Consider the following 11,514-nt stretch of genomic DNA (forward strand, 5'->3'; position numbering starts at 1 on the left):
TATATATATATATATATATATATATATATATATATATCAGTGAAAATTAAAGCTAACATCGCTAAAAATATAAACAAAAAATATCTTGAGTATATATATCAATGAAAATTAAAGCTAACTTCTGGTTTCAATAACCTAACTGGAATAATAGGAAGTTGACAAGTTACCTGCAGGACATAGAAAAGTTAACTGAAAGACACAAATTTAAGAAAATTAAAGGGTAGAGGGCACAAACCGATCCTGTAACAGCTAATGGCGTTGCAGAGGGTGGAAGAGGCACATCAAATCTACTAACACTACGCCTACAAAAAGAATGAGAAGGAGGCAAAAAGAACGAGAAGGAGGCAGAGACCTGTTTAAGTACTAGTAGAGTAGTAGAGAATGGGAAAGAGAGTTAAAGTTTCAAGAATAGTCACCTCTTTTGATCAAAGACTTCTGAGTCTCTTTCTCTTTCTGTACCCTTATTAGAGCTCCCACGGTAGTCAGAAAGCATGTGATGATGACTACTACTGTGACGACAAAGAATGAGAAGGAGGCATGTTTAAGTACTAGAAGTATAGTAGAGAATGAGAAAAAGAGTGGAAAGACAAATGGTCAAGATATTTTAACTATGGTGTTGACTCTATTATAGAGTCTGACTGTTGATAATTACAACAGTTTTTTTTCTTCTCATGTTGTTACTCACAGGTAATGTTGTTACCAGTGTCTACCTTAACTACGAGAAGAAGTATGCTATTTGCAACGAAATTGATAAAAGCATATGAATTGTAGAGTATCTTACCAAAAATAGAGTTTATTTTCTATATATAACTTCCAAATGGCGTATTGCACATACCGTTTACAAACTATTTACTAATAAATTAAGGGCTTTGGTACATTACTCAGTATAAGTTTAGGAAATAATTGTAATGCCAACAAATAAGTGATTCCTTCAATAATATTGCATTACATGGACACATTTTGCACTAGTGACAATAATTTACTATTATTGTCTTCTAATGTTGAACACTAATTAATCACCCAAGTCAAAACTACAAGTTTGATATTAAAAACATTAATCTTAATTAGATTAACATGTATCACTTGTATTAGATAAAATTGTATCACTAGAATGATTTTAATATTTTGTAATAAAATTTAGAAACTCGTATATTTAATATAAAAAAATCGAGACAATTATTAATTTTCATCTGTTCAAGTAGTCATAACTCTAAAGTTCCCAAAATAACCACTCTTATCAGTTTAAGGGGATTGTATTCAATCTAATATTCCAAGTGGTTTGAGTTTTTATGAGATTTTAAATGATTTTGATGATTTTAGGAACTTTGATATGATTTATTGTAAAATTCTTTCAAATCTCACCTAAATCCATGAGATTTGGATTTCTGTATTTTTAACTAAACAAATCCTTTCAAATCCCTAAAAATTATTAGAATCCAAATCCACAAACTGTTTTGAATAATAGAAGATTTTAAAATAAATCTTTAAATGATTAGTTCAATAACATTGAATTTGAAAGTAGATTTTTAAATAATCAGTTTAATAACAGTATATTTTAATAGACTTTGTAAAATCTATGATTGAATAACATAGGATATGTAATTTTACACAAAATCACTTAGGTTGCAAATGGTTGCTTAAAATTGAAAAAGTTGGAAATATTAAAATGTCAAGTTGAATACACCATACGCCCTTTGTCTATGGATTGGATTCTAAGGAAAGCATACCATATGATACGGGACTCTAAACCATCGAATCGAGCGAGCCTATTTCCCGTCTCCTGCTTTCTCTAAGTCTAAATTTTTTAAAATGATCTTACTATGTGGTTTAGTAATACAAATTGTATCATTTAAAAATTTGCATAATAAAAATCATATTGTAACAAACATATATTATATTTATTAGAAACTAAATTTATAACAAAAAGGACTATTTCTAACAAATTCCTAAAAAAAATTAGATATCTAAATAAACAAATAGAGCTAAACGGTCTACTGTGGTATGGTGTTCATAAATCAAATTAAATTAAACATTAAATATTTCTGTATAACTGTAATAATTAAAATATTTTAGCCAAAAACTAATCAACTCACTAATTACAACTAGAAAATTATATGTGGAAAAGAAATTTGCATGTATTTCTCTCTAATAACAAAAAAAATAATTATAATTCAAGAGTAATAAGGGCTTTCTCAATACTTACGGCCCATAAAAGTTTGAAAAAACCCTTATCCGTCTATATCACGCTCACCGCCAGGGATCACTATCGTCTTCAAAACAAAAACCCTAAAACCTCTCCATCAACGCCGGCGGAGAAAAAATTTGTGTCATTCGCAGTCGCGCGATGAAGGAAGAAGAAGTAAATCGATGCCAGATTCAGAACTGGTATCCCAAATTCAGATCCATAACCATTAGAACCAAATTTCACAAGCTTCCAGAGTCGTTCATCAGCTACCTCACCGACGATTCTGGTCCGTTTCTTCTCCCTGATTCCGTAACTAACGAAGACGCGATGCCCAATAGAGTCCACAATTTCGAAGAAGAAGACGATTTCCAAGTCTCCGAAGGTTCAGATAACGAAGCAGAGACGCCATTGAACCTCCCATCTTTCCCACAACTCGAGATCGAGATCATGGAATCTATCGAAACCCTAGGCGGTACTGTTTTACCGAAGCTGAATTGGAGTGCACCAAAGGATGCAGCTTGGATTAGCCCATCTCAGAATCTTAGCTGTACTTGTTTCAATGAGATTGCTCTCTTGTTTCGTTCCTCAGATTCGTTGGTTCATGATCTCTGCAATGCTTATGATTCGTGTAGTGACAAAGTCTCTTCGAGGCCAGAAAGCTTCTACCTTGCGTTGAGAAAATGGTACCCTTCTTTGAAGCCTGAGATGGAGTTTAGATGCTTTGTGAAATCAAACGAGCTTGTTGGGATTTCCCAGCGTGAGGTAACTACGTTTTACCCTATTCTTCTCAGTGAGAAGGATTTGCTCAAGGGTTTGATTGAAGAGTTCTTTGATGATAAGATTAGGTTGGAGTTTGAATCAGAGAATTACACTTTTGATGTTTATGTGACAAAGGAGAGAAGGGTTAAGCTAATTGATTTCAATACTTGGTGTGGTTCTACTTTGCCGTTGATGTATACATGGGATGAACTTGAGAAGATTCATGGAGAATGTGATGATGAATTGGAACTGAGGATTGTTGAGAGCCGTCGTAGCGTGCTTCCTGGTTTGAAAACTGCTGTTCCTTATGATTATCTTGATGTGAGTTCTGGTAGTGGTTGGGATGAGGTTTTTAAGAAAGCGGAAGAGGAGCTTCAGAATGAGAGTTTGGATGAAGTTGCTTGAGCTTTTTGGTCGAAGCAGAAGTGTTATTACTAGTTACGGTGGAACCTGAGAGTTCTCAAAGAAGTAAGAAGATCTTGCTAGATTCTTGGGGCTATTTGAAGACTAGACAATAATTTTTTTTTATTATGACATCAATAATAAGATTATCTCTTGTTGTTGTGCAATGGTTTAGATTACGATGTTGGAACTTTGATGGTGTCTCTTTCTTCTTATAAGATTATTATCTCTTGTAGTCTTTGTGATTGTCTTTTCTTCTGCAAAGAATTGGGAGGCAAATTGTTTTAATTAGTTTTCTCGTTATCAAATTTGTGGCGATCTTACATGAATGTTGCATTTAGTTGTTTGGGTCAGACCGGTACGATCCGGTTCGGTTTAAGAAATTATCCAAATTGAAAAAAACAATAAAACTACAAAGAAGAAAATTAAAAGGGTTTAAGATCTTCAAATGATGAAGAACATTTGAGATTCCTGAGGTCGTCTTTGCCGGAGCCTCTCCTCCTAATTCAACCCGCTGGCCTATTAGTATAACACAAAGCCCTCTCTTTTTCAACTTGAAGCTTAAGATTGATCTCTTCTTCGTTTGGGATCTTCCAAAAGTGAACGACTTTTTCATTTGCGGCCCAAGTTTGGATTTTTTTTGGCATAAATTATAATCTCAAGATACTTAGATTGGTGCGTTTGATACTTTCTTCAGCTTTATTACATTCTGGGTTTGCCTCATTTTTTGGGTCGCAGTCAAAATTAGGTTTAAATTTCAGCTCTTTCGAGGTTTCAGCTAATTCTCGAAGGCGGCAGTGAACGATGTTCGGTCATAGGATCTCAAGATCCGGGTCTGCCATTGTTAAACAGCTCGCAAGAGGTATTATCTACTTCAATTGATGCTCTTTGATGCGTTTGCTATATGAAGTTTCTAATCTCACTTCGATTTCAAAATGCGTATGCGTATTAGAATGATTCATACAATGATGCCTTAAGATTTTGCTGCTCTATATATTTCTTGTTTTGGCAGAGGGATATAAATCAACATATGGGAGAAGAAATCTACAACGGTCGTATGGCCACTACTTGCCGTCTTTGGTTAGTTTGATCTTGTTCTCGATTTCTTATACTCGGTTACACTTTGCATTTGCAGACATGGTTTGTGTTACTTGATGTATAGACACTGATTAAAACTTAGAATAGCGTTCTTTGTTAGAGATCACTATATTATCTGGCTAGGTAGAAGCTTGTGTTAGTAATAAGTCTTCAAGAATGTCATAAATGATTTCAGAAGAACGAAATGCAGCTTTTCTACCCTTGTTTGATGTAAGATGAATCAATTAGTGATGATGCTAATGCGTCCAGTTATATACATGGATTCCTACTATGCTGAATGAGAGTTGGTTCCGGAATCAATAGAAAGAGTCCTGTGTTTGGTTTTGTCTCAAAGGCCTAAGCAAATGCTTAAGATGTCATGGCTGAGAAATTGGGTGGCTTATGGTTTTGTTACTATCTGGATGATTTTACTTCACTTTTGGGTTTTGTCACTCGCAGGTTTCTGTTCTAATTTCCATGTTGATGTTGAATCTTTCCAATTTCTTCTTTTCAATAGCCAATGGTACAAACAAGGACTTCTCAAGAAGCATTCTTCTTGAAGAACCATAGGTTTTATACTGCTTCAGCAAGTACCCCTGAGGAGGGTGATGAAGAAACTGAAAAGTAAGTTTAAAAGATGCCGGAACATTATGTCAGCATATTCCTAATTCTTCAATATAGAAATGTGCACATAGAGAATGTATTCCTTCAGGATTGAAGCACAATATATGAGCCTGATAGTTCTCAAAATCTTGTTTTTAAAGGATAACCATTATCTTCGTCGATAAAGATGGAGAGGAAATTCCTGTTAAAGTCCCTATTGGAATGTCCGTGCTCGAAGCTGCTCATGAAAATGATATAGACCTCGAAGGCACAGACTTCTTCTTCTCATTTTTCCATTACTTCTTCTTATTAACTAAGAATGGGTTTCATGTATGTAAGATTGATCCCTTTATCAATTTGAGAAGTCACAAACTGCTTTTAATTTATCTTTCAGGGGCTTGTGAGGCTTCTCTAGCGTGTTCAACGTGTCACGTGATCGTGATGGTACACTAATCTTCTCCGTTATTAATAGATCATCCTCTGTTTTCCTAAAACCAGGATTTTGCTGATAAAGTAACTTAAATTTTGTTCACAGGACACAGAATATTACAACAAACTTGAAGAACCAACAGATGAAGAGAATGATATGCTTGATCTTGCGTTTGGGCTTACAGAAACGTAATTTTCTTACTTAAGAAAAGAATAGTAGTTTGATCTGTTTACATTTATACGAAAGTATCATATGTTCTCTGTAAAATGTTGCAGGTCACGACTCGGATGCCAAGTCATTGCAAGCCCAGAGCTAGATGGTGTCCATTTGGCCATTCCGTCAGCCACAAGAAATTTCGCAGTTGATGGATTTGTTCCAAAACCTCACTAGTTTCCGCAGAGAATGTTCTACACGAGGCATTAAAGATCAAAGAGATGATCCTTGTTTCTATTAGAGAGTGTTGATGATTGTTTACTGAGAGGAAACAGTTTGATTAGATATTTTAGTTTTGATCTTTTGGCATTTCTTGTTGTTGTCTGAGTTTTAAACAGAACAAGCTTTAAGCAAAACACAAGGCTTGCTTTCTTTTAATACTGCAGAATAAACTCGAAAAAATTAGACAAAGGAAGATGATCAAATCACCATTTTTGAAACTTTTCTCGAGTTTAGAAGTCTTACAAAGACAAACAGAAAAAGACATCACTACTAAAGGTTACATACCACAAGGACAAATAAAGTCCATTGAATCTAATGAGCATACTTAAAAAGAAGTCATAAACAAGTTTGAAAAGATATCACCCTGCGTGAATCTGGTGGCATCTAGAAAAGCATGTCATCGTAATAATCAAACGGGTCATCGTCAGAATGGTCACTAGCACCTGAGAAGCCATAGAAATCATCATACTCATCATCCGACATCAGATCAATATCAGAGAAGCCATAAGGATATTCATCATCCGATGAACCCATGTCGATAAACGAAGCATCAAATGGGTAATCATGAGTCGAGTCATTAGGGTGTCTCACAACTTTGACCCTCTCAGAACACCGTTTCTGCAGATCACCAACAAGGTTAACGTTGAGACACCTGCGTAAATCAAGATGCTCCAACTTTGGACAACTGTCAAGAACGGCGTTTAAGCCAGTGTCTGATAACCCGTTCCCAAACATCTGGAGATGGCGAAGTCCAAGCATTGTTTCAGCGATCGCTAGAGCATCATCGTCATTCTCTTTTTGAGGATGCCTATTTAGCTTCAATGTCGTCATCTTCAGGCAAGACTGGCCTATAACTTTCAAAGACTCTCCTGACAATGAGCCGTATGACACCTCGAGTTCTTCAAGCAGTGGAAGTTTCACAACTGCTTCGACAAATCCATCGTCTGTTATATAAGAGCACCTTTTAAGTCTCAAGCTTCTCAGATTACTCGACCTGCATATTATTATTGTGTTTAACAATTTTTAAAAACCAACATCTAAGATAGAGAAGAACCTAACCATTCACAGACCTAAGAAGCATGAACATCTTAGCCATCAAGTGAATATTTACTAGTCCAACATAGAACAATCGTAATCTACGAATAATTTCCCCAATTCTCACAAGGAATAGTAATGTTCACGACCATTTCTAACCCTAGAACTCGCAACCTCAAATCTCTAAACAAGAATTGAAAATCTCTTCTTGACTAAAATTAAAAAATTTGGGCGAGATTTTGAGTCACAGGGAAAGAGAGAGAGAGAGAACCTATCGGCGATGTAATTGAGGAGATCATCAGTACCGAAATACCAAAGATCAATCTCAACCAAGCCTCCTTGGCTACGATCAACTGCATGACGGCACATGATCTCGAGATCGCATTCCATGTCGTCCGAGTTATGCATGTCAATTTTACGCCACATCGAAGGGTCTTTACAAACGCGACGCCACGATCTGCAAACTTTCTGGGCGTTCTCCAGTATCTCAATCGCGCCTAGACGGTGCAGGATCGATGACGTCAGTTCCGGCGGAAGCTCTGCCCAGTTTCTATATTCTCCGACCTCCATCGCCGGAGGCAAAGACGACGAATCCATTCTTCTTTTCTTTGGTATCGGAAACGTCAAAAAATCCACTAAACAAGAGAGTGAAGTAAAAAAGGTTTCATCCGTCTCTTTAATTTTACAACTAGGTCCTCATGGTATCACATTATTACGAAACTCATTTGGACCAAGCCTACTTAAATCTTGGGCCTAGGCCCATAATTATACTCATCCGTACTGCAATCACGCGCTCAAAAAGAGTTCGAAAGGAAATAACAAGGATCCTGAAACTTCAAGTACAAAGAGAGGAGTCATAAACGAGTTCATAAGTTGACAAGACCAAAACAAAAGCAACATGTTCTCTGCATTCAGCGTTCAGAAAGATTCAATAACTACCAATAATAGTCGCTGGGATCATAGCGGGGGGCATCAACTATAGAGGTACCACCATATGGGTGACCAGCAGTTGAGTCATTGGGGCGTCTCAAATCTTTGATCCTCTCAGAACATCGCTTCCCTAGATTCCCGGTAAGGTCAACGTTGAAACACTTGCGTAGATCAAGGTGTTCCAGGTGAGGACAACCGTCAAGAATGGCGTTCAAGCCCACATTGGTTAATATGTTCCCGAACAGCTGGAGATGACGTAGTTCAGGCATGCTTTCTGCGATTGCTAGAGCATCGTCATTGTTAAACTCATCATCATTGAAATTGGGATCAGGCTTGGAGTTTAGCTTCAATGTCCTCAGATTTGGACAAGACTTGCCAACAACTCTCAGAGACTCTCCTGACAAGGAGCAGTGTGAAAGCTCGAGGTATTCAATCAATGGAAGTTTCACAATTGCTTCGATAAATCCCTCGTCTGCTATTGGATAGCACATTATAAGTCTAAGGATTCTCAGATTACTCGACCTGCAAATAATTGTTAGTAGAAAGGTTATAAACATAATCAAAGATAGAGAAGAAGAACGACAAAGATGCAAAAGAAATTTTTTATAGCACACAAAGATCCTGAAGTCAATCATTTAAACCTCAGAAATGAAACAATGTTAGAATTCAGTGGATATATTCTACTCCAAAATGGAAGAGCAAGAGATTTCACAAACCTGAATTTAGAACACATTATTATTAAAACTACTGATTCAACAAATTGATAAGTGACACAATGATTTTCGAAACACATCACAATATAACAATAACTTCCCCAATTCTCACAAGTAAAAGGAACAGAAGCATTTCCACTCACTGAAACTACTAAGATCTTCCATATCTAACCTTAGAATTGGCATACCCCATTCAACAAGTGAAATCAAAATTTTGAATTAAGGAAGTCAAAAATCACCCTTAAGAAAACAAAAATAGGCATGGTTTTGAATCACATGAAAAGGGAGAGATAGAACCTGTCGGCAATGTAAGTGAGGAGCTCATCTGTACCAAAGTACCNATCACGCGCTCAAAAAGAGTTCGAAAGGAAATAACAAGGATCTTGAAACTTCGAAGTACAAAGAGAGGAATCATAAACGAGTTCATAAGTTGACAAGACCAAAACAAAAGCAACATGTTCTCTCTGCATTGTTCAGAAAGATTCAATAACTACCAATAATAGTCGCTGGGATCATAGCGGGGGGGCATCAACTATAAAGGTACCACCATAAGGGTGACCAGCAGTTGAGTCATTGGGGCGTCTCAAATCTTTGATCCTCTCAGAGCATCGCTTCCCTAGATTCCCAGTAAGGTCAATGTTGAAACACTTGCGTAGATCAAGGTGTTCCAGGTGAGGACAACCATCAAGAATGGCGTTCAAGCCCACATTGGTGAATGACGACACATGATCTCAAGGTCGTACCCCATGGCTCCCAAGTCTCCGAGGTTGTCCATGTCAATCTTGCGCCACATCGAGGGGTCTTTACAGACTTGACGCCAAGATCTGCACACCTTCTGAGCATTTTCCAGTATATCAATGGAGGTAAGCCGGCCAAGGATCGATGATATCAGTTCTGGTGGAAGTTCCGCCCAGTTTCCAAGCTCTTCGTCATTTATCAGTGTAGAAACAGAAGTGGACGACGACGAAGAGGAGGAAGTAGTATCTGATTTAAAAAAAAATTCAAATGTAATGAGAATTAAAGTAGTTTTGGATCATTGAACTTCCGTCTTTAATTTATAATCAACGAACACAGAGATAAAGAAAACAAGAACAAGTTCATAAGTCACAACCACTTGCAACTGAGCATAACAAGCACAGCAAAGTGAACCTGTCTCTGCATTGTTAAAAAGAATTCAATATCTACTACCAACGATAGTCCTTGGTACCTGAGTCATAGCCGCACATAATGTTATTGTTATAGCCGCCGATTAGGTCAAAGCCGGCCATAAGGTCATCGCGGAACATAAGGCCATTGCCGCCCATAATGACATAATGGTCAAGTACACAGGGTATTCCATCATATGAATCCGTATCGAGTACACTGGTATCATATGGGTAATCAGCTGTTGAGTCGTTGGGGCGTCTCAAAACTTTGACCTTCTCCAAACAACGCTTCTCGAGATCCCCTACAAGGTGAATGTTGGAACACTGGCGTAAATCAAGATGTTCCAGATGAGGACAGCCGTCAAGAATGGCGTTCAAGCCCGCGTTGGTCAGCGCGTTCCCTAAAAGCTGGAGGTGGCGTAGCTCAGGCATGCTTTCCGCAATTGCTATGGCATTATGATCACGCATATTTAGAGCAAACTCTACGCGAGGACGGCGGTTTAGCTTCAATGTCTTCAGATGTTGACATGACTTGCCTATATCACTCAGACGCTCTCCTGAAAAATAGCAGTATGAAATCTCGAGGTCTTCAAGCAATGGAAGTTTCGCAACTGCTTTAGCAACTCCCTTATCTGTTATCTGACGGCATCTTACAAGTCTAAGGGTTCTCAGATTACTTGAACTGCATATAATTGTGAGTAAAAAAGTTTAAAACATAATCCAATCAACTCAATGTCAATATCAAATATAATTTCCCCAATTGTGTTCTAAACCCTAAAATAGCATAACCCCATACAACGACTGAAATCAAATCAGCCACAGTTCTCTATAAACCCTAATTCGAGAGATTGTGAGTTACAGGGAGAAAGAGAGAGAGAACCTATCGGCGATGTAACCGAGGAGCCTATTAGTACCGAAGTACCAAAGATCGATCTCAACCAAACCGCCCTGACTACGATCAACTGCGTGGCAGCACATGTAAAAGAGGTCGTACTTGAAGCTTGCCAAGTCTCCGCGGTTGTCTATGTCAATCTTCCGCCACATCGACGGATCTTTACAAACGCGACGCCACGATTTGCATACTTTTTGGGCGTTTTCGAGTATCTCGATCGCGCCAAGCCGCACAAGGATCGATGACGTAATTTCCGGCGGAAGCTCCGCCCAGTTTCTACATTCTTCTCCGTACTCCTCCATCGCCGGAGGTAAAGACAGAGACGACGGCTAAAGAAAAACAAAAATGAAAACGGCTACAGTGAAGAGGAAAGTAGAGTAGTACTGTCGTTTCAAAATTTTCGTATCGGTCCTCATTGTGATACATATTTACGATATTAGTTGGGCCATAAATTACAATAATAGAAATAATGTTTTGGGCCTAGGCCCATTGTTTAAGCTGAAAAGCTTAAAAATTCATAGGAAATAAGGGGTTTGAAACTAAAGTAGTATATACAACCAACAAAGAGAAAATAGGGGATATGAACGAGTTCAAAGTTGACAAGACCAACAAAAAGTTACCTGTGTTAAGAGAGATTCAAGACCTAGTCATGAGAAATTATAGTCGACTTAAAATCTTGATTGTCGTCGGCCGTATATATTGCCTAAGTCATCGTCTTAATGAGAATTGACAAAACTCATATGAAATGGCTAATTAGCGGTTCTAGACCCTTTTACATACAAAACTGTGACGTGGTGTGAACTCATTGAGGAGTCTATGACGATTTACATACAAAATTGTGACGTATTTACTTGGTCATAATATCATAACTAACTAGTTTCAAAAAAAAAAAAAAAAAAAAAAAAATC

At 37.6% G+C, this 11,514-nt stretch overlaps 4 protein-coding genes across 5 annotated transcripts; 2 read left to right on the forward strand and 2 right to left on the reverse strand.

Annotated features, from left to right (window-relative positions):
* LOC104707708 (cell division cycle protein 123 homolog) lies at positions 2,241-3,649 on the forward strand. Its single transcript, XM_010424131.2, has one exon. It carries the CDS (start codon positions 2,345-2,347, stop codon positions 3,347-3,349), a length of 1,005 nt encoding a protein of 334 aa, XP_010422433.1. The 5' UTR covers positions 2,241-2,344; the 3' UTR covers positions 3,350-3,649.
* Positions 3,795-6,109, forward strand: LOC104707710 (adrenodoxin-like protein 1, mitochondrial). Of its 2 annotated transcripts, none has more exons than XM_010424135.2 (8): positions 3,795-4,021; positions 4,108-4,208; positions 4,359-4,426; positions 4,941-5,047; positions 5,188-5,294; positions 5,421-5,470; positions 5,562-5,644; positions 5,732-6,109. In XM_010424135.2, exons 2-8 carry the CDS (start codon positions 4,151-4,153, stop codon positions 5,844-5,846), a joined length of 588 nt encoding a protein of 195 aa, XP_010422437.1. In that variant the 5' UTR covers positions 3,795-4,021; positions 4,108-4,150; the 3' UTR covers positions 5,847-6,109. The 2 variants fall into 2 exon arrangements, with proteins under 2 accessions (XP_010422437.1, XP_010422436.1); XM_010424134.2 differs by having other exon boundaries at positions 4,125-4,208.
* Positions 6,087-7,598, reverse strand: LOC104707709 (F-box protein SKIP19-like). Its single transcript, XM_010424132.2, has 2 exons — positions 7,198-7,598; positions 6,087-6,885 (listed from the first exon to the last, which is right to left on the reverse strand). The coding sequence occupies exons 1-2, from the start codon at positions 7,521-7,523 to the stop codon at positions 6,276-6,278; spliced, it is 936 nt and encodes a 311-aa protein (XP_010422434.1). The 5' UTR covers positions 7,524-7,598; the 3' UTR covers positions 6,087-6,275.
* On the reverse strand, positions 7,575-11,028 carry LOC104709755 (putative F-box/LRR-repeat protein 23). The gene is made up of 5 exons (XM_019228803.1): positions 10,595-11,028; positions 9,777-10,396; positions 9,277-9,553; positions 7,866-8,489; positions 7,575-7,759 (listed from the first exon to the last, which is right to left on the reverse strand). Exons 1-5 carry the CDS (start codon positions 10,906-10,908, stop codon positions 7,663-7,665), a joined length of 1,932 nt encoding a protein of 643 aa, XP_019084348.1. The 5' UTR covers positions 10,909-11,028; the 3' UTR covers positions 7,575-7,662.

Source organism: Camelina sativa, chromosome 8, assembly GCF_000633955.1.
Source record: "Camelina sativa cultivar DH55 chromosome 8, Cs, whole genome shotgun sequence".
Classification (NCBI taxonomy): Eukaryota; Viridiplantae; Streptophyta; class Magnoliopsida; order Brassicales; family Brassicaceae; genus Camelina; species Camelina sativa.

Coding starts and splice junctions, on each gene's coding strand:
- LOC104707708 (XM_010424131.2), top strand. CDS start 2,345: ATGAAGGAAGAAGAAGTAAATCGATGCCAGATTCAGAACTGGTATCCC.
- LOC104707709 (XM_010424132.2), bottom strand. CDS start 7,523: ATGGATTCGTCGTCTTTGCCTCCGGCGATGGAGGTCGGAGAATATAGA. Junction 6,886..7,197: donor CTCAATTACATCGCCGATAG/GTTCTCTCTCTC, acceptor AATAATATGCAG/GTCGAGTAATCTGAGAAGCT.
- LOC104707710 (XM_010424135.2), top strand. CDS start 4,151: ATGTTCGGTCATAGGATCTCAAGATCCGGGTCTGCCATTGTTAAACAG. Junction 4,427..4,940: donor GCCACTACTTGCCGTCTTTG/GTTAGTTTGATC, acceptor TCTTTTCAATAG/CCAATGGTACAAACAAGGAC. Junction 5,295..5,420: donor AAATGATATAGACCTCGAAG/GCACAGACTTCT, acceptor TTTATCTTTCAG/GGGCTTGTGAGGCTTCTCTA.
- LOC104709755 (XM_019228803.1), bottom strand. CDS start 10,908: ATGGAGGAGTACGGAGAAGAATGTAGAAACTGGGCGGAGCTTCCGCCG. Junction 10,397..10,594: donor CTCGGTTACATCGCCGATAG/GTTCTCTCTCTC, acceptor AATTATATGCAG/TTCAAGTAATCTGAGAACCC. Junction 7,760..7,865: donor GATCCCAGCGACTATTATTG/GTAGTTATTGAA, acceptor TTGTACTTGAAG/TTTCAGGATCCTTGTTATTT.